Source organism: Anser cygnoides, chromosome 8 (assembly GCF_040182565.1).
Source record: "Anser cygnoides isolate HZ-2024a breed goose chromosome 8, Taihu_goose_T2T_genome, whole genome shotgun sequence".
Lineage (NCBI taxonomy): Eukaryota > Metazoa > Chordata > Aves > Anseriformes > Anatidae > Anser > Anser cygnoides.
In genome coordinates this window covers 6,743,373-6,768,561 of record NC_089880.1, presented here as the reverse complement: position 1 = coordinate 6,768,561, position 25,189 = coordinate 6,743,373, and the positions used below count along the sequence as shown (strand labels likewise).

The 25,189-nt window shown below is 39.5% G+C and overlaps 1 protein-coding gene across 4 annotated transcripts; it reads left to right on the top strand.

Moving 5' to 3' along the window:
* Positions 1–529: 529 nt before the first annotated feature.
* On the top strand, positions 530–24,496 carry WDR47 (WD repeat domain 47). 4 transcript variants are annotated; one of them, XM_048066922.2, is made up of 17 exons: positions 534–700; positions 1,800–1,928; positions 6,385–6,551; positions 8,052–8,135; positions 8,580–8,664; positions 10,312–11,114; positions 12,685–12,811; positions 15,276–15,454; positions 15,570–15,601; positions 15,710–15,827; positions 16,648–16,723; positions 18,521–18,678; positions 20,147–20,316; positions 21,244–21,414; positions 21,839–21,970; positions 22,382–22,600; positions 23,082–24,496. In XM_048066922.2, the coding sequence occupies exons 2-17, from the start codon at positions 1,812–1,814 to the stop codon at positions 23,222–23,224; spliced, it is 2,781 nt and encodes a 926-aa protein (XP_047922879.1). In that variant the 5' UTR covers positions 534–700; positions 1,800–1,811; the 3' UTR covers positions 23,225–24,496. The 4 variants fall into 4 exon arrangements, with proteins under 4 accessions (XP_047922880.1, XP_047922879.1, XP_047922878.1 ...); XM_048066921.2 differs by having other exon boundaries at positions 12,688–12,811; positions 15,570–15,827; XM_048066919.2 differs by having other exon boundaries at positions 15,570–15,827.
* The last annotated feature ends 693 nt before the right edge of the window (positions 24,497–25,189 follow it).

Here is a 25,189-nt window from a genome sequence, read left to right as displayed (position 1 = left end):
AAGAACATGTACTTCTTTCAACCATCTCAAGCAGCAGAAAACAGCAAAACTGTCTTAACAAGATCCAATGCTGGCCTGAAATTTGGAAGCCTCTCTTGCCGTAACTAAAGGCATTGCCAACAAGCCACAAGCCTCCACCACATGAGCAAAGGAGACGTCACCGTGGCAGAAGCGATGACGGTTTGGCGATCCCAAGGGGAAGAAAGGGCATGTGTTGGGTACTTGTGCGTGGTTTTACCCAGTACAAGGGGTGTGTGAGCAGCAGGGTGGCAGTGTGCGTGTGGCGGTGTGGTTACACGCCTTTCACCTCAGCACCTCGACGGCACAGGCGGAGTTAAGGGTCCGCGCACCAACACCGGCCTTGCGAGGTGCAGGCGGGGGCCTTGGCGGCGAGGGCAGAGGGCACAGGACTCCCTCACCGGCTCCCTCAGCCCTGGGAGGCACGGCCGGGAGCGGGGCTCGCCCCGCCGCTCACAAAGCGCCTCCCCGCCCCGCCGCCCCCGCTGGGCCGCCCCTTCCCGGTCCCCGCCCGCCCCGGCTCGGGGAGGGGCCTGGACGCCGGGCAGCAGCGTCGGGCCGGGCGGCAGCCGCAACGCCGAGCGGCAGCGAGACCCCGGCCGCCACCGGCACCGCCAGCGGCAGCGAGCCCCGCCGCCATCTTCTCGTCCCGCAGCGGCGGTCGCCGCGCGGGGCCACACGGGTGAGCACCGCCGAGCGGGGCGGGGGGGCCGGGAGCGGCCCGGCGGGGTGAGAGGGGCCGGGCAGGGCCGGGTGGGGCTGGGCAGAGCTGAGCCGAGCCGGGCCGGGTAGAGCCGTGCCGTGCGGCGCCGCCCGCAGGGGGCTGCGCCGCGGGGTGGGCGCTGCCCGGCGGCCCCGCCGCCCCCGGCGTGGGCCGCGCCCCGCTCCGGGCCGTGCTGTCGCCTCCCCCGCCGAGGGGAGGGGAGGGGAGCACCGCACCGCACCGCATCGCCCCCGATCCCACAGCGGCGTCTGGGGCGGTGGCGGCGACGCCCGAGCGCCGCCGTCTCTTTGTTGTGGCATCTGCGGGGCGGCTCGGCCGGGCTGGCGGCGTGTGTCGGGCCCGGCTCGGCACGGCACGGCACGGTGAGGCGAGGCGAGGCGGCCGTGCCGCGGCCCTGCCCGTGTGGTGGCGGCGGGGACCTGGCAGCGCCCGGCCCGGCGCTGTGTCACGGACAGGGCTGGTGCCGAGAGCCGCGGAGGTGAACCCGCCTGGGGTCCCGTGTCAAGGAGCAGGAGCGAGTGCCGCCTCCTCGCATGCCTCCCCTTCTCCTTTAGCCCCTTTTCTCCCATCTGTTTTCTCTGTGTGTGGAAGCGCTGCGGGTTTTAACGTCACTTTTGGGGCATTTGTTGTGCGGAGTGCTCGGTAATCTGTGCGTGTCGACTGGAAAACAGCACGCGTGTTGAGTCAGGCGCTGGTGCGCGCCCAGGGCTGTGCCAGCCGTCCCCAAAACAGGGCCGGTGAGGATTAATTAGGTGGTGGCTCCCCTGAATTATGTGGTGGTTCCCCTGCAGCAGCCAGGGGATGGGGTCAGTCCAAGAGGATCCCTGCCTGCTGGGTGCTGAAGAAGAAGAGGGCTTGAGCCACAGAGTTGAGCTGTACAAAGCGTGGTGAAGGGCTTCGTGTCTTCAGTATAGCTCAATTGGAGTAACGAATCGTGGAGTCACTTAGGCTAAAATGGTTGTCACTGAGTTGTGCTAACTGCTGTGGAAACCAACTGTAATAAAATTTTGGCCCATAGACCTTTTTTTTTTTTTTTCATACGCTCTTTCGATTGTAGAATAACTGGAAGATGATTGAGGGCACGTCAGAAGCGGAGCCGCTAGGTACTGGCCGGGCCCCGATTCCCCCGTGGGCTCTGCATAGGCGGGACTCTGGAGCGGCCCCTGGGCAGGCCGGAGAGTCGTATGTAAGTTACTGCGGGTGGATGAAGGGTGTGAGAACGCTATGCAGAACTGTCCGCTGCTTAAATACATATTCCTTCTTTACACTTCTTTTTTTTTTTTATGCCAAATAGTTCGTCAGGATGCTGAGGTTTTGTATTATGTGCTACAGCTGTCATTGAAGTCGGCTAAGCAAGACTTTTCATTAGGTGTTGCTTCACCGTTGAAACGCATGGCTGGTCTCTGTCAGTATGACAACTAGGGTTTGAACTGTAATCTCTAACTACCCAGAAATACAAGGAAGAAGTTCTGAAATTCCTTGCCTACTTCTGTGAATGTATAGTGTATACTGTTGGCAAGCGGTCTACTTTAGACAATTAAGATGTTGGAATAACAATTATTTTAGAATTTTGTAATTCATTTTTATTTCAGAATATTAAACCTTACTGTTATTTTCTGTCGTGTGAATACATATGTATTTTCAATTTCTTCTAGAAAATGTACCTTAAAGACTATCTAAAAATCATTTACAGTTTATAAGCATTTTCCCAAAATACTGTGTTTGCAGGCCTACTTAATTTTTTAAAAGAATTATTTTCCTATGCTTATAACAGCATGAGAAGATTCTTGCTGTTGGTGTGTTCTTAGAACATAAGTAAGAATAGAACAAGAATGAAATTCCTCTCTACAAAATATACGAGTAGATGGATGACGTTCCAAAGGACATCTTGTCCACTGAAGCTAGACAAAAGGTGTGTCAGGTTAGTGGCAGGAAAGTTTGGGTTTTTTTAGTTGTTTTTTGTGATGCAGGTTTATTTAGGAGGAAAACATGTCGAAGTACAGAACTATAGGGGACAGGAGTGTGGAAAAGTTCTGTTGTGAAAAGATCGGGTAAGAAAAAAAGGTTGTAGCAAAAACCCTGTCAGTAGAAGGCACCTGAAATTTTAAGCTTTAATACACATTTATCTTCATTTATATCTCAAGCTAGTGCTGCGCTTCAGTTGTTCTTGAGTATTAGTGCTTGAGCTGATCGGATTGTGATGCTACATGCCATATGGGCTGGCAGAAAGCAATGCAGTGGGATGGACTGGGATGCAGCTTGAGCTCTTATTTTGCGTTTCCCTGCTGTTCCTTTTATTTATTTATTTATTAACACATACACACCCCACCGAATGTCAGAATAACTGATTTATTTCATAGTGTCATGTGTAAACCTATGTATATTTATGATCTCATCATGGTGTTACAGTGCTGCTTACTATTTTGACAGCATAATGCAGAGAAGCCTGGGCTCATCAGTCTAAAAAAACCCTCAATTAAGTGGAAACCTTCTCTAGTAGGTTTACCATTTTCTAACTGTCTGTCAATAGGAGTGTTGCTCTGACATCAAATGCATGCTAGTTATTTTCATAATATCTCTAATTTAAGAGCTTATTAGTGTATTTCAAATAGACTTCAGAAGTTCAGCATCCAATCTATTTATTTCATTTTTCTTAGCAGGACCCCAAGAGTGTCATTACTTAGACCTATAAAATAGAGGGTGCTGATCATCCATTATCCAATTTATATGGATGATATAAATAAAGCAAAAGAACGTAAGTTTTGGAACTTGGCAAAAGGATCTACGTTCAGGACAAACCAGTCCTGTTAAAACTCTAATGGAAAATGGAAGCTAACTACTTCTTGCAAATGTTAAATTTTACTTAATGTAGTTGTACTCTTAAGCAAAGTACTGAGTGTTATGGCATTTTTCCATCAACAGTCTATATGAATAATTCAAGATCATTTTGAAGCTGTGTAGGGTGGCTTCCTATTCAGATTTGAGTTCAATGGATATAGTTGAAGAGAGAGCTGGACTTGTTCCTTTCTTCAAAGGTAATATTAGTGTGAATTATTCTAGTGGTTTTCTTATGGCGACTCTCAGTGCAGCTTTGCCTAGGTTTTACTTTGTTGTTTGGCAAGGAAGCTCATGTAAGTTACATGAAAACCACCAATGCAATAAAGCATAATAAAAGTGAAATGCAAATACACTAGGTGGGGAATTAAGATGTTAATGCTAAACTGCTCGTTGGATTTGTGTTGATTTCTTCTCCAGTCTATAAGAATGGAATTGATTTTTTTCTCTGGGAACAAAAATCCCTATGCAGTTGCCAAAAAGGGGAAATGGAAACAGTGCTAAAACATAAGGAAAAAGCATCTTTCTACAAGTGCTGGCTTTAGGTTTGTGTGTTGTCTGTCTGTTTTCTTTCCTGCAGAAAAGCATGCTGCATGCCAGATGTTTTGTTTTTTTTTTTTTTCTTTTGACTTTACTAGCCAGGAGTGGGCACGTGGTCTCTGGGTGAGTCTTCCATGAGACCTGTCAAAATGCCTGGTGATTGGAGTCTTCTGTGACTAAAATAAGAATTAAACACAGCCATTTTAAAAAAGAAGTTAGGCCATTTCATCTGGCACAATTAGGTCTCTGTTGTTCCAAAATAAACCGTGCTGCTATAATCAAATGCTTTCCTAGTCAAAAGTTCATGCAAAAACCTTCTTGGAACAAAGTTGGCATATAACTGTGAGGAAGATGGAAAAAATCCTATTAATGCCTCACTTTTTGTGTCTCGTAAAGTTCAGTAGTCCTGGTTTGTGAGGAACAGTGAGAGGTTTCACTGGAGTGTTTCTCTTTCCTTTGTCTCTGTTAATTAATGAATTACCATGTAATACTTGAAGTCTCTTATTTGAATTATTCAAACTTACTATATCTGTTCTTTGACTTCTCGTTACCAGTTTCTGTGTGTCTTCAAATATGAGATAGGTATCTAGCTTACAGACTCAGGATTTCCAGGCCCAAGGTAGTCTGGAGGCAGCATGGCCGCCTTTCAGCTTGTCTTGGGAGCTGCATTACCGTCAGGTGTTGTTCAGCCTCTTGCTCGCTAGATTTTCACATAAGTAAGTAGTTGTATGAAGGAATTTAGCAGTGTTTTTATCTTGACTTTTAACTTAAAAGAGGTAGTAATTAGAGTAACTCCAACTTCTTACTGCGGACATTTTGCTCTGTGTGGTAATCTCCCTTTTTTCATTTTCTTTATCACTTTCATTCTACTATCCTTGTTTCTGGGAATAATGCTTCCTGCTGGGGGTTCATCATAGATACCAGCTTCTCTTCTTTTGTGCGCGCTCATAATCAATTTAAGTTGCTTGGATGCTTTGCTTCTGCCATGAAGCGCAGCTGTGCGGGTTCCTGTCAGCGTTAGAGCCCCGTGCCTGCAGGGCAAACCCACCGGCCTTTAGCGTATGCCCAGCTTGGTGCGAAGTGTCAGGGACATGGGCAGAAAGCAGGGGAGCGTTTTTCTTTCTGCAGGAACCTGGATGTCAGCTGAGCCCTGCTGGGTGGGAAGCTGTACCCAGGTAGCCACCAGGCTGTTGGGTCTTTTGGAAGAACTCCCCATGGGGCAATGCTGTGTGACTTGACTGTGTTACAGAGTTTCTCCTTAAACTCCAGATAGTTTTTCCTCAGATCAACCAAGTTGATCTGCTGTGCAGCTATAAAGTCTTTATGTTTAAAAAAAAAAAAAGTTGAACAGTTTCTACTCCAAGTTAGGCCTAAGAAACCATGACAAGACTTAGCCAGCAGCACAGTTTATTTTGGGTTTCCTGAGAGAAGTGCCTGCTACAACTTCCATATCCTTGGAGGAATGTGTGGCAAAGGAGCATGGGCACGATACCCAGCCTTGGTGCTGGGGGTGATCCCATGGCAGCTTTAAAGGAGCTGGCTGCCAGCCCTCAGCCTGCCCGTGCCCTTTCTGCTGCCGGCAGCGCTCCTGGGAGCACCGAGCCAAAGCCAGCCCCGTCCTGTGCTAAGGAGGGGCCAGGAGCCAGCGCCTGGGGACAGGGGAGTGAATGGCACTTGTTAAATGGGCTTGGGATGTCTTGGGTTTGCAGACTTAGATTCTTCCTAAAGCATGCAGACAGAAGTAGATGTCCTTACAAAGGAAGAATAGAAAGCTTTGGTGTAATTGCCATTTACAGCTTCAAAAAAGGGGGTGAAGAGACTTCCTTTTAGTGGGCTTTGCTTTTTGTATGTATTAGAAGCATTTAAGTTTATGTGTAAGATTATCTAGATAGTGACATAACTGACTTGTTTTGTGTTCTTTGAGGTTATCTTCTGAAATGCAAATAGTTAAATAAAATTTTACATACTGTATACTCGCTAACAGCAATACTTCCACACTGTGGTAGGATTGAGTTCTCTGTAGATCTATTTCTCTGGACCTACATGCATAGGACAGAAATACAAAGATGCAGTGTTAATCTTAACTGTGGCTACATAATAAACCTCTTAAATAAACAAGATTAGGAAATTGGATTTTATTTTTGTAATGCTCCAATATTATGCCCTTTAAGACTAGACAGAAAAAAAAATGGTAGCCACCATTTGTTAAACAAGCATAAAATAAGATATTGATCATGGCTAAAATTGTCTCTTCTCTTTCCTTTTAGGCTGCCATCATGACGGCTGAAGAAACGGTGAACGTTAAAGAAGCTGAAATAATCAAACTAATTCTAGACTTTCTGAACTCCAGGAAACTTCATATCAGTATGCTGGCACTTGAGAAAGAAAGTGGGGTCATTAATGGCCTGTTTTCAGATGACATGCTTTTTCTAAGGTAGGACTTCTTTCTCCAGTTCTTAAATACCACATACATGAAAGCATACAGTGGCACTGTGATTCCATGGGCAGCCCCATGCCGCTAAATAGGAGTTCTCACCTTATTCTGCTTCTTCCGGATTCCAATTGTGTGGTCCAGCCCTGTTGAGTTCCAGCTCTGAAGTTAATGAAGTCTTTCTATAAGCCACTTGAAGTAACTGACTAAGCATCAACAAAGGCTTTAGAGTTACATTTGTTTGTCTTTTTCGTTCATTCATGTGTTCATTTATTTTGACCTTGGTTATTTTTCTGGCGTGCTAGTGAATTAAAGTAGGAAAGGGTCTTAACAAGTGCCGGTGTCAGCACAGGCTAAGTCAGAAAAAGTACGCAAGCAGAAGTAAACAGGAGAACAAGATCTTCTGTTAGCAGCAGTGATCTGTTGTTACCTGCTTACCATGTCACATGAACTGAGCATGTAGTTTATTGGCTTCTAAAATAAATAGAGTATTTTTAGTGTTCTAGCCCTATGCTCTGGGATGAGTATAGTGATATCCAAAGCTTTTCTCTTAAAAAATATCTGTATTTTGAAACAATACCTAGGTTTCTCTTATAGTTAGCAATATGAAAGGGGTGCCTGAGGTCATCAAGGCATGAAACTTTGTGTGATTTCCCATTCATGATATCACCCTCTAAATTATTAAAAGTAGTTATTGTAAATGCACAGTAGGTCTTCAGCATTGCAGTCTTCCTTTTCATGCCAAAGGTGTTTAAAAAACTTTTCTGGAAGCATAAGAAAACTATTTATCCAACTGTTCTTAACTTGTTTGGTAATAGAAACGTTTTTAACATTTTTTCTCATGTGGCTTCCCTTTTGATGAAATAATTACATGTATTGGAATAAAATGAAAGCAGAATTAGAGAAGGATTGCAATTATTAATACTTTGTTTCATTCTTATTTCAGTATACATCTAATGAGAAATACAGCCTTTCCTTCTAGAACTGGACATTTTACAGAGAACTCTGTGCATTATGAGGATGTGAAGGAACAAAATTAATCCACCTGTGCAGTCTAGCACACTGGTCTTGGAGTTGAAGTTCTTTTGCTGACGTAGTTACTTCCAAGCTTTTCCTTTTACATTCCTAATACTGGAGGCTTGCCCCTCTTTGTATAAAATAGGTCCAGCAGTATTTATACAATTATAAGTCCACTTTCATTCTTCAGGATGTCTTAATTGAATAAATGTATTTCATTTATACCCTTCAAGCAAGAATTTTAAAAATATTCAATTATCTTGTACAAAATAGTGAGAAAGGACTTGGATTTTGCACTTATGGCGTCTGTCATCTTAGCATCTGTACAAAGCATTAATTTTTCCAAACAGGTTGATCATCTGTTGTATGCTTAAATATTCATTTGTCATTTAAATATACAACTCGTGATATTAAATGAGCTGATTGCTTAGAAGAAAGCTGTACTTGTCCAGTGAAATTAAAGCAGTAACTTTTTTCTTTTACTAGGCAGTTGATTCTTGACGGTCAATGGGATGAGGTTCTTCAATTTATTCAGCCTCTTGAATGTATGGAAAAATTCGACAAGAAAAGGTAAAATAGAATGTATGTTAGAGTTCACGTTTTTGTGATTTTGTTTTTTAACTTAAACTGTGAAAAATATGTGCAAATAATGTGTAATGAGTTTTCATTTCCTGTATGCTTTAGGAATGCGGTACTACATGTACTACTGTTTTATAGTTGGCTGAGCTATCACATTTCTGTTTAAGAAAGGAGTATGCTTGCTATACTTATTTTACTTGTGACCCTTCAATTATTTTTATTGTGTTGTTTTTGAAAGCAATAATAGAAGAAAAAAAATCTGCTAAAACTTTTAGGTTACCAATTTGTTGAACTTTGATCAGAGTTCCTTGTCACTGCAATTTCTATGCCTACCTCAAAAAGTAGCTGTAAAATACCCTGCTCATCTCTAAGAGAATATTGACCTACTTGATCGAGATGTATGGTGTTTCACTGCATTTCACTTCTTACCTGCAGATTTCGTTACATTATAATGAAGCAGAAGTTCTTGGAAGCCTTATGTGTAAACAATGCAATGTCAGCAGAAGATGAGCCTCAGCATGTAAGATTTCTCTTTGATTTGGGATTTTTTTTTTTGTTGGCAAAAAGCTTATTGAGATATTGTAATTAAAAGCAAAATGAAAACTCCCACACTTAATACACAAATTCTATCTATTACCAAATGGTTTCATAGATAACAAAAAAAAAAATTGTCCTTTGGAAATGAATGTGATTGCCAGGTCTCAAATAGAATTTCATATGCAAGGGTTGCTTGAAACTTAGCAGTATAGATCAGTGACCACATGTCATCTTTGTGGTCCTGATCTTGAAGTTTACTTTAGGCCATTATGCTAAAGTACAGTGCTTCTTTTCAGAAGTACTCTGAAGCAAGCTTGAGAATCAGGGAAATTTATTGTCAGAGTCAGGTCCAAATGAAAGGTTCTAGTTTCAATTAATCTTAAACTTAATTTCTGTTGCTTTTAGAGAGAAAGGACATTGTTGTTTCTTTGAAAGGAGCAGATGTGGTCACAAAGGACTGATTTAGTTAAATGTGCAAACAGCAGTAGTTGTGAATTTAGGTTCTTAGTATAGAAAGAGACATGAGTGACAACGCACACTGACAGAAAAGGCATGCAGATTGTAAAGATTATTAGTGTATCATTTCTGTTGATAACACAGAATAACAGATTTCTAACATAAAAAGTTATCAAACTAAAGGATTATAGTAGTTTTAGGATGACTGGTTTTGTTATCCAAACTAGATTAACTTTAATTCTCTGTCCCATTACACATATGTTAAACTTTAGAGTCTTGACAGTATAGAGAAAGTTTAAAGTCAGTCTTTATTGTTGCAAAGGGAATGTGTGCTTCTGCACTAATCAGTCTATCTTTTCACGATTATTAGATAACAGCACAGGGAAAAATAAGTCAGATTTATGTTCTTTATTTTTGTGCTGAATGCTAACAAATGTGTTGACATATTGTGGATAAAAGGCTGGTGTATTGAGAATGTGCTAGGGAACATGGATAGGATTTTTTTAATACATGCTTAAAATCTTTGTAGCTAAAAATACTAAGTTACGTGTACTTAGCATGTTTTTTGGCTTTTAGCTTCAACAAGCTTTCTACTAAAGCCACGTATTCATTTGGAGGTCTTATCTTCAGGGATTAACTTATTGAACTTTGTTTTGTTTTTTACATTTTTATGATTGGAGAACAGAAAACCGTGATATAAAACACAACCTACAGTTGCTACTCACTGAAAACTAGAGAAGTATGCAGCTTTACGGAATTTACGCCAATAGCTTTTCACATGCACACAAAGAGAAAAAAGAAATTCAGTTGACCCTGTGAGTGGAATTAACCTTCTGTGCTACAATAAAATTGAAGCTATTTAGCTGCTGGCTTAAAATGTTAAGCCTCTAAAACCTGCAGTGACATGAAAGTTCCATAGATCTGTAGGCAATGAGACTGGGAGTGGGGCTGGGGGGGATTTCAGAAAGCCAAAACATCCAGGAATTTGACTCTGTTGTAACTACATTTGCACCAGCAATTTCGGTCTCTATATTACATGCTATTTTCCTTAAATATAGACAGTAATAGTAATAGAGGAATGATAGTGGAGAAATTCCGCTACTCCTTGTTCTTCTTCAACTGACTGTGGAAACATACGTACTACCAACTACTGTTCACCTCAATATTTCTGTAGCTGGAATTCACAATGCGAGAGGCTGTGCAGTGCCTACATGCGTTGGAAGAATACTGTCCCTCTAAGGAAGACTACAGTAAACTCTGCTTGCTGCTCACATTGCCTCGCTTGACCAACCATGCAGAATTCAAAGACTGGAATCCCAGCACAGCCCGTGTGCACTGCTTTGAAGAAGCTTGTGTAATGGTGGCAGAGTTTATTCCTGCTGATAGGAAACTGAGTGAAGCTGGTTTCAAAGCAAGTAACAATCGTTTATTTCAGCTTGTAATGAAGGGATTGCTTTATGAATGTTGTGTGGAATTCTGTCAGAGTAAAGCAACAGGAGAAGAAATTACAGAAAGTGAAGTATTGCTGGGCATTGATCTCTTATGCGGTAATGGGTGTGATGACTTGGACCTTAGCTTATTGTCATGGCTGCAGAATCTGCCAGCTACTGTTTTTTCCTGTGCTTTTGAACAAAAGATGCTTAATATTCATGTTGATAAACTCCTCAAGCCTACAAAAGCTGCATATGCTGATCTTTTGACACCTCTTATCAGCAAGCTTTCTCCATATCCATCATCCCCAATGAGACGGCCTCAGTCTGCTGATGCTTACATGACCCGTTCCTTAAACCCTGCCTTAGATGGGCTGTCATGTGGATTAACAAATCATGATAAGAGAGTCACAGACCTTGGGACCAAAACTTCTCCAATGTCGCACTCCTTTGCTAATTTCCATTACCCAGGAGTACAGAATCTCAGCCGAAGTCTCATGCTTGAGAATACTGAGTGTCACAGTATTTTTGAAGAGTCACCTGAGCGGTAAGTGCAACTGTAGTTTTATTTTTTACCTTGGCTCACATTACATTACTAGATTCTTACACATGTTGTATTTTTGAACATAATTGTAACTTTGAAATAATTTTTTAACTTCTCTTGTAAGTAAAACCGTAGACTAGAGTTTTTCTCTCTGACGGTTTTATGATTAAAAGTAGATTTTCATATTTGGTCATGAGCCTTTTGGTTTCTAGCTGGACTTCCTTACGGTTTAGATGTACAGAAACTTGAAATCCTGATGGACTTGATTTTTTTTCGTATTGGACTTAGAGGTACTTAACGTTTATTGCTATCATAACCTATAATAACTTTGTTTAATGCAGTGTAGACTGCAAAGTTGACTTCTTTGTTAAGAAATAACGAAATAACATCTTTGCTTTTCTACTTTCTACCCTTTTGAGAGAAGAGTCTTGGTAACAAGGAGAAATAGTACTTGTCAGTTAAACACTTATGTTTTTGCTTGGCCTTTATTTTCATCAGTAATTCTGTTCCTTTCTAAAAGGTTTGTATAAATGCAGTAACTAACTGCAATCTTCTGAAAACCCTTTGTATAGGCATTTGAATGTGATATGATGTTAAATGAAGTTGATAGATCTTAACTTTTTTTTTTTCTTCAGTGAATCTCTTGAAGTTCAGAATGACCCTAGATAGCTTTCAAGACAGCATTGTGTTTTTCTGGAAAAATCCAACTCTGGATTGCGTATCCAACTTAAGTGGCAATATTTATGAGGGTATAAGCTGGAAAGCTAAGCTTTCTCAATATCTAGCCCCTGCATCCTTTTGGGTATGGAAGAAATACGGTATTAATTTTGTAAATTGTATTTGGCAAGCAGTTACTTGTCTTTTAGTCAGTTAAATAACTTTTGTTAGCATACAGAGATAACCAAAGAGTTCAGAATAACCTTAAAGAGCTTTGCTCCAAGTCACTGAGTAAATAGGACTTTGTAAGTTGACAAAACGGGAGTTGGGAATCCAAGGATTCTAATGTGTTATGAGCACTTACTGCTTGCTAAAGCATTTTGGAAGGTGTTCCATGGGAAATACTTATATAACACAAGGATAGCCAATTTCATACAAACTTGTTCCTAAATAACACTTTCAGGATCGTTCAATCTGATGAATGTTAAGCATAGCTTAAATTTAGATTGGTAGCAGTAGATTAGTATTAATCGATTGGTAGATTAGTATTAAAACTAATACCCTCTAGAAAGCACTAGTCACATGGTTAGTTTAAAGGTATATAATTAATGTGTAAGGATAGAAAATAGAGGACTTCAATATCGCATGATGCTAAGGTGTGTAGGAAAATGTTGGTACATCACAATGCCTCTCTGCTTTTTGTTAGTTGTTGTTGTTTGGGTGTGGGTTCTTTTTAGTGCAATCTGTTGCAAGTAGCATTTTTTTCTGAAGCCGTATCTTCTGTTTTATGATTTAAGTAGGTTGCGCACTTTGATGTTACCAGTTTTTACTCTAGAATATTATCTTTCTTACCAGGGGATTTCCTACTCACATTTTTTCTCATTTATGCTTTTCTTCTTTTCCATGTTGCCACAAGAAGTGATACTCCCGTGGAGCCACAGCATCCCATCAACAGTGAGACTTTGTGCCAGAGTTCTGTTCCAGAAAATGAACCAGTTAATGGAGCACAGAGTCAGGGATCTGCCAAACAAGAGAAAAATGAGGTAGTGGTTGTTTATTTAAAAATAATGAGGCCCTTTGCGCTATGTTTTGATACATTCATAATTATTTGCTTTTTATGTTGAGAACTTCATGTATGACAATGGATTGTTTTAAATCTTGTTTTTATAAGATTTTAACAAGTGAAAATACAATATTACATCTCCAAGAAATTTCTTTTTTTCCATTATATGACGTTCTGCCATCACTTTAGTCTATAATTCACCTGATGAGTGTGCATTCTTGCATCAGTGTTGCTGAACTATTGCCTGTATCTTAAAACAAAGACTTTGCAGTACTCAAAGCCAGCAACATTAGTTTAACCATGGTTAAGAATCCTTCTAGTGTTTTAGTCATGAATCTGGCATGTAGTCTGCAAATTTGGTGTTAATAGCAAGTTTCACAGGCCACCTAATGTCATTTCCTGTCTAGAACACAGAGTGGTGAAGATCAAATAATTCCCTAGTAAATGTATCTTTGCCATTCAGAATTCAATAGCATAACCTTTTTTGAAAATAAATAAATAAATAAAAAATATTCTTTTGAAGGCCTTGTGCCTTGACTTTTTTTTTTCCCTTAACAGCAATGTGGAGAAAGGAAAATAGCAGTTCAGTAGAAAGTAATGAGAACAGTTACCTATTCTGTTTCCTTTCCACAGTTTTAACTATCCACCTCTTATTTCAGTAAGGATGAATTACGTCATCTGAATATTTGTGCTAAATGTTTGAGTGCTGAAATAACATCAACTATGCGGTTTGTTTGGTTTGTAGACTCCAGTTTGATTTTCTTAAGTAAACTCTTGTCTTGGCTTGTGACATCTATATGGCACTGAAAACCAGTCCAGTCTTCACAAGGTTATTCTCTTGTAGACTCTGGATGCTTGAGTGAGGCAATGGGGCTATGGGAGGATTACCAAAGTCCTTCAAACACAAGGACTTGACTGCATAACGTCTCCACTGCAACAGCATTGTGTATGTGGGATTGGGAATAAGGGGGAGAGGAAAGAGCTGTAACTAGAACTGTGACAGAGCAGACTTCAAATAGCAGAAAACCGGCGGAAGATCTCTGCGAGAGAATGAAGACAGGAGATGCTATACTGTAGGTGAATATGTTGGCCAGACTATTATACACAAGTATAAAAGAATGTAACACCAGTCCAATTGCTTCTTGTTTTGTTTTCTACGTCTTAGTGCTATATGTGAGAAAGAAATTAAGTTTATTTTCGTTATTTTTTATTTTTGTATTGTTCGTGGAAAGATTGATTTAGAAGGCAGGGTTTATAAAAAAGAACATGTGGGCAACAAATTTTAGGTTTAGGTGTTAGATCATTATTATTATATCTTTATATAATTTATCTTATATATTGTTATTGTATTATTACTCAGACTAAACAGTCCAAGGATCGGATCCAATTGCAACAAACAAGTGTCAATCATGCAAAGGTATTGGCCAGAATATACCTGTTCCTTAAAAGGATGATAACCCAGTGACCAGGAAATAGCTTACGTATTAGAAATATTTAGAATGCTTGTTAAACTTCTGAGGACAATTGCCCAATTTTGATCTTTGGAAACCCAATGTGGTAAACATTTTACAAATGCAGCAGCGATAGGAAATCACTAGATGACAAAGATGTCATTTCTCTTCAAGCAAGAAACGTTTTTTTTTCTTATACTACTTTTTTTTTTCCTTTTAGTTGGTAAAAATTGTGTTAGATTTGTGTTCTTGGGAAAACACATGGCACGGTTGTTGATACTTTTGGCCTTGGACTGAAGTTCTTTCGGTTTCCCGTGTGTTCCATTTTTCATTTTCAGCTTGTTCTCATCTGGTTGTGATGGTAGCATTTGGAACTGGTGACAGAGGGAGAAAGTGAGGATCAGAGAGTGCAGATGGCAGAGAGTCCTGAGGAGCTGGCAGTTGGTGACACGGAAGATAGTACATAAATGGGAAGAGATCATGAAAAAGGAAGCACTTATTTGTTTTGTCCAGAAGTGCTGCATCTTATTTTGATGTTGATAAATGGCAGATGTAAATCTGCTGTGCAGATTGATAGCAGAGAGGTGTCAACACAGCAGAAAATACAAAAATTACATTGGAAATATTACTTGGAAATTGGAAAGTAGCTTACGTTGCTTTCCAACTTCTATTTTTTCCTTTTATTTTCAGCTCTGTATTACTTATTTGTTCTGATACTAATTACTGCTCTGGGAGTTTTATGGATAAGAGCAGTCTTTTCCTGAATAAGGCACAAAGGCAGAATTACTTCAACAGTACAGAAAGACAGTGATTTCCATCTTTAATAAGTAAATTGTATCTGGTTTTAGGGAAAAATGAAAGCATTGTTCTTCAGAGGACAATCTGATGGCTTTGTGATGCATGTGGTGAAGTAGTGAACCAGAGAGTAAGTATGTAGGTTAACTACTGTAACAAACTATTTAATTCTCATTGGTAATTCTAACTTCTTTCAAGCTTCGTGATTCAACAGAGCAGTTTCAAGAATATTACAGGCAAAGACTACGTTACCAGCAGCACTTAGAACAGAAGGAGCAACAACGTCAGTTGTACCAGCAAATGTTGTTGGAAGGAGGTGTAAACCAAGAAGATGGAGCTGACCAGCAACAGAATCTTACCGAGCAGTTTCTCAACAGGTTGGGGATGTCTGTTAACTTCCTTCTTCACCCACTCCTATGCCTTGTCAAGTTCTCATAATAACCTGGTTTGGTCTCCTCCCTTCCCCTCCCCCCTTTTCTTTTTTAATATTAGATCTATCCAGAAGCTAGGAGAATTAAATATAGGTATGGACAGTCTTGGAAATGATGTGCAAACACTTAGCCAGCAATGTAATGGGAGCAGAGGGAATGCATCTACTAACCCAGCAAGTAACTTTACATCACCACCTTCAGATGCTTCTCAGAGGTTAACAGCTGATGGCCAAAATGTTAACACAAGCACTCCTCGAAAACGTGGATCAGCTAATCAAATACCCTTTCCTGAAGAGTCGCCTGTGCAGGGGAATCAAACGTAAGTTATTTGAGACTGCTTAGGACTGGAAATCCCCCTATTTTAGGAGGGAAGAGCCATTGATTTTGTTATCACATTAATTTGTCATTGAATTAGGGGTATATAGTTAATGGCTGTTGTTACCTAGGTATTTCTATACTGATGATAAAATCAATGTTTTAACATACGAGAAATAGTGGTTATTTGCCGTTTGTTGTGTGCTTATTTTTAATTTCTTCTTATTCCATCTTATTTGTATAGTTCTTGTTTATTTTGTATTTCTGCTAAGCTTCTGAAAGCTTTTTCATGAAAAGGTTGGTTGTTGGCTTTTTCCTCTTATGAAATGCTAGTTAAAAAGAATGAGAGGCAGGACAGAGCGAGAATTGGATTTCTTCCCTTAATCATAGAATGGCTCGGGTTGGAAGGGACCTTAAAGATCATCTAACTCCAACCCCCCTGTCAGAGGCAGGGATGCCACCCACTAGATCAGGTTGGCCAAGGCCCCATCCAGCCTTAAGTAAAGGTACCACTGACCTGAAAGAAAGAAACGTTTTTCCAAGTGCATGTATGTTATGGAATGAAAACAAAAATCTTGTTGTTTTTTTCTAACTTCCTTTGACTTATTCAGTGCCTGGAGTACCTGCAAAAAATGGCAACATCTTGCAGAAACAATAGTTTAATGATAAAGAATCAGACATGCGTAACACTAGTCCACATAAGTTAGTTCTCAGTATGAGTTATTGTAACTTCAGTCCAAAAATATTTATAAACAAATCTATTCCTCCTCTTGTTTGTTTTTTGTTGTTGTTATGAATTCAAATTCTTCACCAAATCAAAACAGTGCATCAGAACATGCTGTCACTCAGCCACAGTTGGACGACTCTTCAGGGAATCTAAGTAGGACAAGAGGTGATGAGGTGAGTTTCCTTACTGTCTCTTGCAGTGTGTTTTCACAAGATTCAGTGTTTTATCCTGAGTATGCAACATCCTGTCAGTGTTAATAGAAGTTTACACTGAATTTTGGCTGATGTAGTACTTGGAGAATCACAGAACTATTGGTTGGAAGGGACCTCTGGAGACTGAATCCAAACCAACTACTCAAGATTCAACTACAGCAGGTTGCTCAGGGCCTGTTCCAGTTGGATTCTGAGCATCTCCGAGGATGGAGACTCCCCAGCCTCTGTGGGCAGCCTGCATCCATGTTTGACCACCTGACCACCCTTACAGTATTGTATTTAAAACAACAGAAATGTTTAAATTGAACCTCCTGCATTTCAATTTCTGTCTATTGCCTCTTGTCCTTCAGTGGATACCGCTGCAGAGAGCCTTGCTCTATCTTTATAAATACTGGACAGGAGGAGTATTCACAGACAAGATCTGCCCCACCAGCCCCCTTCAAGCCTCTCTCTCAAGGGCAAACAGTCCTAGCTTTTTCAGCTTCTCCATGTGTAACAGAGACTCCAGTCCCTTAGTTGTTTTAGTGGACCCCAGCACTGGACACAGTATTGTAGATGTCAGGTGTTAAAATGTGGCAAAAAGAACACTGAGCGGTAACTCAATTGTTTTTTAATCTATTGTACCTTATGTTCACTGTAAATAATAAAGCTGCTCCTGATTACAGCTTTCATTTGACTGTCCTTGCATTTGTCTCTTCTGAGTCTGTCCCTAAATGCTACTACAGAGTTTATTCGTTGATCCAGTAACATGATTTGCTGGTTGAATCAGCAAATAGCTATCGAACTAATACTACTTCTGTTGGTGAAACAATTAGGATACACAGGAATTACATAAACTGCTTATTGGTAATCAAGTACTTGTTATTTCCTCTGCTTTTTAGATAGCCCCAAAGCTGTAATCTCTCCTCCTTATGAAGGAAGCTACTTTGTATAGAAATTGAAGAACTTAATGATTTCTGTCCTGCTTCTTGGGAATGTAGGGCAACAGAGTCAATACTTTCAAATTTGAAGTTCTAGATGCTGACAGCTTGCTCAGTAGCATTGCAAGAATACTTACTGCACGAACTGCTGTTGCTATAATAATTGACAGCGGCGTAATAGGTGATTACTTTGTGTTCTCCAGGTTAAAATTATGATCATTGGACTCAACTCAGTATGGCCCAACTTTAGGGAAATAACTTTGCAGTGAGGACATTCCAAAGTTTCTGCATCACATAAATGACACCAAAACATTAGAAAGGTGGTGGTGAAGCCTTCTGGAGGACGATGTAATAAAGTTTTGCATAAGTTGAATTATTAAATTGTTTTAAGTGTTAACTGCATGGTGGAAAAGGTGGTTCTTATGCTTAGTATTATGTCTGTTTTATAAACTGTTTGACCTGGACTGTTTTCATTAAAAATGTACCTTTGCTCTCCTTACAAGTTTCACCCAGATCAAATATGTTCACACAGAAATAAATTGTAATATCAGGCTTCTGAGATAGGCTGTTAAGGAGAGTTGTTGGTAGCCTGGAGGGAAACTAAGGAATGTTCATCTAATGTCAGCTTCAGAGGGAGTTGAGCTAAAGAACTTTTGAAGAGTGCAATTCCGTGACCAGGAATAGACAGTGTTTTACAAGTCCCTCAGTTTAGTCTGGTGCTGCTGCTTTTTAATACTTGTTTTTTTAGAATAATTTATAACTATTATATCAGTTGAGTGCGCTTAAATGTCCAGTTTGATATTGTAGAGCCTAATTTGACTGTGATCGTTCTACACAGGATGACAAATCAAAAAAGCAGTTCATTTGCATTAATACTCTAGAAGACACACAAGCTGTCAGAGCTGTAGCCTTTCATCCCAGTGGGAGTTTATATGCTGTTGGCTCCAACTCTAAAACTTTGAGAGTGTGTGCCTACCCAGAAGTAATTGACCCAAGGTAAGAAAGATTGAATAGTTATTTATTTTCCTGTGTCCTTGCACTTTTTTCCTGTAGCTACTACTATCTGTATGTTTCATACCTTTATTTGGTTGTCATAGTGAAATGTTTTCTTTTAAAACCTGAACTGACAAGCAAAAATAAAAAGAATCTACTGAAGAATTTGTATATTAGTGGGCTAGTTTTTGTTCTGTTATGTTAAATGCTTTGCTGCAGTACTACAGCTTTGCCGTGTAAAAGTGGTTTTTTGCACTTGTGGGTGGGCCTCTCTGTTTACTCTGATGGCTTCTGCTTTCAGTACTCTGGTTGTAAAAGTGGGAGAAGAAAGCATGTGTCAGCCTAAGCAAGCAGAAGATGGGTTTTATGAGATGGAGTTTTTAGCAGAAGGACAGACTTGACAGTGGAGAAACCAACAAATCCAGCTGTTACAGCAAAGTTAGAGCGTGTCTATGAGTCTCTGTTATTATAAATACTGTTTTCCTGATACTTCAGCTCCTTGAAAAGGGTTCTTTGTGGTTTACTGTCTACCTAGTCTTCTCTGTTAGTTTTTCTTTTTTCTTGTTTCCCCTCAAGACCCTTATTTTTAATAGAGGGTTGTGTGTATGTGTCCTTTTTTCACCTGGAAGAAAATACTGCCATCTTGATAGTCATCTTGTCACTACTGTAGTTACATTATTTTCTTGGACCAGAGGGGGAAAACATACGCCTAAAACTTCATAATTTGAGAGAGCTACAAGTATGCACAGTGACTTTTTATATGGGAGATCTTTCAGTTTAGGATTTGTGGTCAGGCTTCTAAAGTGTTCAGTAAGTAATCAGATTATTTTTTTCCCCCCTCTAAAACATAATTAGTAAAGTAGCCTTTGAAGTTTAAGTCCAAAATACTTATTGGCAAAATATGAAACAAACAACAACAACAAAAAAAAAAAGGTGATTTTTCTGATACTCAGTGCAAGCTGGCTTGCTGGGCTTGAAGCCCAGATAACCTCTCCTTGATTGGTAAAAAGTGCAAAACTCTCTCAGTAGGACAGATGCTTCATTATTGACTAATTAGTCTCCTCTCACACACCTTACTTTTCTAACTATTGGGAAACATTCAGTTGATTCTGTAGCCTTTGTCTCTTGTTAGAAAAATCTTACCAATTTAGGAGCCTGGGGATAAGGATTCATTCATTCATATGTAGCTACAATTTCTATATTTTTATCTCTATCAGCCCTCTATAGATGAAGGGATCATGGAAGTTCTTTTACATGTCTAATCACAAACACAATGGAAGAAAGAGGAAAAAATGAGAAAACGGGATGGAGAAGATTGTTTTACTTTGACTTAGATCCTATGCATTTGTTTCAATGCTAACAGTCTTACCTATGTCATGTTGTCCAAAACAAAAGGAAAAAGTATTTTTGTTTTAGAGTGCACAACTTTCCTTACAAATAAAAAGAAAACATACTTTATTTTCTTTTGCAGTGCTTATAATACTCCTAAACAACCTGTAGTTCGCTTCAAAAGAAACAAGCATCATAAAGGATCAATCTACTGTGTAGCGTGGAGTCCCTGTGGACAGTTGCTGGCTACTGGCTCTAATGATAAATATGTGAAAGTACTACCTTTTAATGCTGAAACTTGTAATGCCACAGGTCTGTGTATAGTTTAAAGAATTTATTTTTGCTTATTTGTCCAATATTTGGCAAGACTGTTCAAGTACGTATGTGTTTGTTTTGTTATTCTTACTCCAATACTTGAATTAATTTAGCCCCTTTTCCCATTCACCATTCCTGTAGTCTTTGTTCAGCAAATAACCCCAGAGGTGTTGGGAGTGGGGATTATTGTTTGGGCTTTATTTTAGTTTGGGTGTTCTGTGCTTTTTTTGATTTCAGGCATTTTTTTTCTTGGTTTGGAAGATTCTGTGCTATTGTGCTCTGTTCTCGTAAAGTGTTTTTTTTTTTTTTTTCAGATATGGGTAAACAAGTAAATATTCTTACTCAATTTTAGTTCTTGATTGTCAGTAGGAATTCAAGCTCTGCTTTTCCTTACCTATCTCTGTCATCATCTTCCCCATCTTAAAAAGTCCAATATTTCTTTCCTGCAAATACTGTTTTCTATGCCTGGCCCTTCTAATCAATACCCTGAATATGGCTCCTCTTTATTTTGACCTCAGGGTGACTTGTCCTGTGTGACTCAGTGTTCTTAATGATCCTTTCCCCCTGGCAGAGGAAGCCTTCTTAGTTCTGTTACTTCACCACAGATTACAAAAAGAAATGATTTTACTGTATAACGTTGCCTGGGATTAGCTATAGAGATACAGTTTGGTATGCTTTAAGAACTGTAGGAAGCTCAAGCAACACTTGGTGTAAATAAGATTATTGAAGATTTTATTTGAACACTCGTAACTCAAATGGGATATTCTGCAGAAAGTGCGCAGTGTTTATAGTAGGTAGTATGCCACCCTTGTCTGAAATGCACTTCATCATCACTGCAACTGCTTTAAAGATTGTAGCGCTAACTGTGCTAAACAAAGTATGCCTCATCTTGTTTTTTTATTATTTTTTATTTATTTTTATTAGGACCAGATTTGGAATTCAGCATGCATGATGGGACGATCAGAGATCTTGCTTTTATGGAAGGCCCAGAAAGTGGTGGTGCTATTTTAATAAGTGCTGGAGCAGGGGACTGTAATATTTACACTACAGATTGTCAGCGAGGGCAAGGTCTGCATGCTCTAAGTGGTCACACTGGTATGTTGCTGCTTCTCTCTGGCACTTCCGAAGTCTGTATTATATTCAAATAATGTTTGTTTTCAAATGGCTTTATTTGTCTTTTTCTTTCTAGCAAGATTTTGGTCCTCCCCAGACTGCTCCAGCTGTTTTTCTGTTTGGGGATTTGGAGTATTTGTTCTGTTTTGTTTTCTTCGTTTATGGGTGACTCTGGTTAGGTGTGTTTAAATATACTGGCTGTTAATTTAATGGAAAGTGCGTGCTTCACTCCAGAGAAGGTGCAAAGCTGGCTGTTGCCTTATACTGTTGGTATTTTAGACCATGCAACTTGCAGGTTTTCCATGGGACTGTTTAATCTCTGAATACAGAAATATAATCAGAACTGTAGTATTTCATTATTTGATTAACATTGTTTAATCAAATTAAGAAATCTTGTTGTTCATAGGTCATATTTTAGCACTTTATACATGGAGTGGTTGGATGATTGCATCTGGATCCCAAGACAAGACTGTAAGATTCTGGGATCTGAGAGTGCCAAGTTGTGTTCGTGTTGTGGGAACTACATTTCATGGAACAGGTAAGATTTGCTATCATGCCTCTGATCATTTTTGCATAAAAACTTATTTTAAGGACATCTAAGTAGTGTAGAGTGAATGTAAGGTGTGGGGTGTTTCTTTTTTTTTTTTTAATATATCACAGAATGGAGATGCCCTTAAGGACATCCTCACCAATTTTCTTTTATCTGTGTGTTTTTTCCCTTAAAAATCAATAAATAAAATAACATCCTTTCAAAAATTAGCTACTTTCTTGCCTTGTGACTATCAGACAGGGTACTCCCAAACACATCAGAACAAAAGATGCATAGCTGTTTCAGAAGAAAAGGAAGGCTGGCATTTGGTATTTTTATATGATAGCTTTTCTTTTAAGCAAGAACATACAGTTGCATAAATGTACATGAATTCAGGGGGGGTTTGTTTTTCTCCTGTAGGAAGTGCTGTAGCTTCTGTAGCTGTAGATCCTAGCGGTCGTCTCCTGGCTACGGGACAAGAGGACTCTAGTTGTATGTTGTATGATATTCGAGGAGGACGAATGGTTCAGAGCTATCATCCTCATGCCAGTGATGTTCGCTCTGTGCGCTTCTCTCCAGGGGCTCACTACTTGCTCACGGGATCATATGATATGAAAATAAAGGTGACAGACTTGCAAGGTAACATGCTACAAAAGATGTAAGGTTAACTTTGAATTTGATGGTTTTAATATTGAGGTTGTAAGAATTTCACTCAAAAGATAGGGTTTTTGTTTAAAAGGGGAAAAAAAGAAGCTTGAAGCGTTTGAAGTGTGTATAAATGTGATTGTGTTGAGGAGGGGCGGGAGGCTGATAATGGTAAAACTAATGCTGTTGCTTGATGAGTTGGCCTTTGCTTTCAGACAGCATTTAGAAAATTGACTCTTAAAAAAAAAGATTCTTATGCTTACTGTGAAGAGTTGAGATATATCTGATATATTCCCTTTTCCTATGAACTTGTTTTTCCTGGACTGCTAAATTATGTGTGTGTGTTGAGAGTTCAACTGTGCTTCACAAGGTGAGGTACATACGTAAGTTTTATCAAACAAAAACACACACACACAAAAAAGAGCTAAGATGTAAGTTCATGGAATGACTAATGATTTCTGTTCCTCTGCTGTAGGGGACCTCACGAAGCAGCTTCCTCTTATGGTGGTAGGAGAGCACAAGGACAAAGTTATTCAATGCAGATGGCATACGCAAGATCTTTCCTTCTTGTCTTCGTCTGCAGACAGAACTGTAACCCTTTGGACCTACAATGGCTAGAGTGCAGCTAAAAGCAACCTATGCAGCTAAAGCACAGAGACCTGAGACTACGGAACTGTAAAAACCAAGTAATAATAAATAGGCATTCAGAGAGCAGCAGTTGAGTAGGAAAGTGTCTTATAAAGAGGAAAGGCACTTGTCACGGATTTTTCTGGTTTCTCGGAGGTCTTGGTGTTTTTAGTATATTCTTTTGCAGTGCTTTCAGTCTTCCATGTGAACTTATGCTGCTGTGACCTATTGTAGTCTTGTTGCCAAAGTCTGAGAAGAACTCCTTTGTTGTTGATGTGCACTCTGAGTAACATGAATGATGTGTTTACAGTTTGGTATTAATTGCATTCCTTGGTCTTTGCCTCAACGAGAATTTTATATAGAAACTTAAATTGAACAAAACTTCAAGTTAATATCAAACTAGTTCCACATGCACATAAAAGATAAATTACTTCCACTGTTCTTTCAGATTTATTGTATTCATCACTTCTCCACGAGAGGTCAAACTTTTTAACATCTCCATGGTTTCAACTTTTTTAGTAATAAACTCTGAACTTTAAAGGTGACTAGGCAGTAACCGCATCTTGATTATGGTCCATAGTATAGTGTGGGTCTTTTCTTTCTCTTCATCTAAACTGGGGGAAATGTTGCCGTTTTTACTACATGACATTGTTTTCAACAAGCTAACATGTTGGAGGGGGGGGAAAGTAAAATATTGTGTTTTTTTTGTTTCGTTTTTTTTTTTTTTGCTGTAGAAACATACAATATTTTACTTTTTGAATGCAACAGAATACCTCTGTGTATAATGTACTGTAGAAAAGAGTGGATTGGCAGCAGTTGTCACAGTGAGCTTAATGGCTATCAGTTTTCAAAGTAAAAGGGATACCATTAACACTATAATAGAAACCAGCATGGCTTAAAATGCTATGTCTGCATGGTGATTTAAGAATTAAGTCATTTAAATTCCCAGGTCAGAAGCTTATTTGAATTTTATTTCTTGCACTGTTTATGTAGGGGAAATTACAGTTCTATTTCTACAGAACTTTAGATTCTAATGTTTATGTATTGTTATATTTTTCATATTGTACAGTTTCTTTTACTTTTTAAATTTAAACCTTAAACATTAGGTTATTTATTTATTTGAACAGTTAAGTTTTGGATTCTCTTAATTACTAAATTATATGTGCACTGTAGCAAGCAATTTTAACTATCGTATAAAAGTGGAAAGGTAAATATAGAAGTGTATCTGTGCTATAATCTCAATAAAGACCTCCAACACCTGCAGCTATCTCATTTGTTGTTTTAGACTGTTCTATAATTCCTCCGTGCTGCTCTGATACCTGAACTATACATCAAGATCTGTTTTATGATTTGAATTATAAAAAGCTTTGGATGTTCGATACGATTTTCAAGTATCTCACTTTGCAGCGTGGTAAGTAATAGTACAGTAGAGGTAAGAGCTTGGTAATTTGATATATAGAAGTCATGTTTTCCTTAGCATTAGGACCTTAATCGAACTATTCTGTGCCTCCGGCTGTGTGCCTGTCTGTGGACATACCCGACAGGCTGTTATTAAGTAGCACCTCTTGTTAAATGCTGCCTTTCTTGAGCGAGTGTTATTACAACGTGTGTCTTAGCGTTGTTATAAGTGCTAGGCTTCTGTTGTGAAGCTGAATTGTTATTGGGTGAGAGAGCTCCTCCCCCTTGCCTGTGTTTATTGCTTGGCTTTGCCGAAGAGAACAGTTCTGAATACCCAAACAAGAAAGAAAGGGAAATCTTTCTTCCTGTATGTATGTATGGAATTGTAGATGATTAAAAAAAATAATAATTTAGACTAAAACCGCTGTACTCGAAAGTCACTAAGCATTTCTACATCATCTGCCATCCAGCTGTGCCTGCCTCGTGTGGCTGTACTTGATTTTTAGCCTCATTACAACTTGGGGGGGGGGGGGGTACACGTTTTGCTGTCTCTGCTGC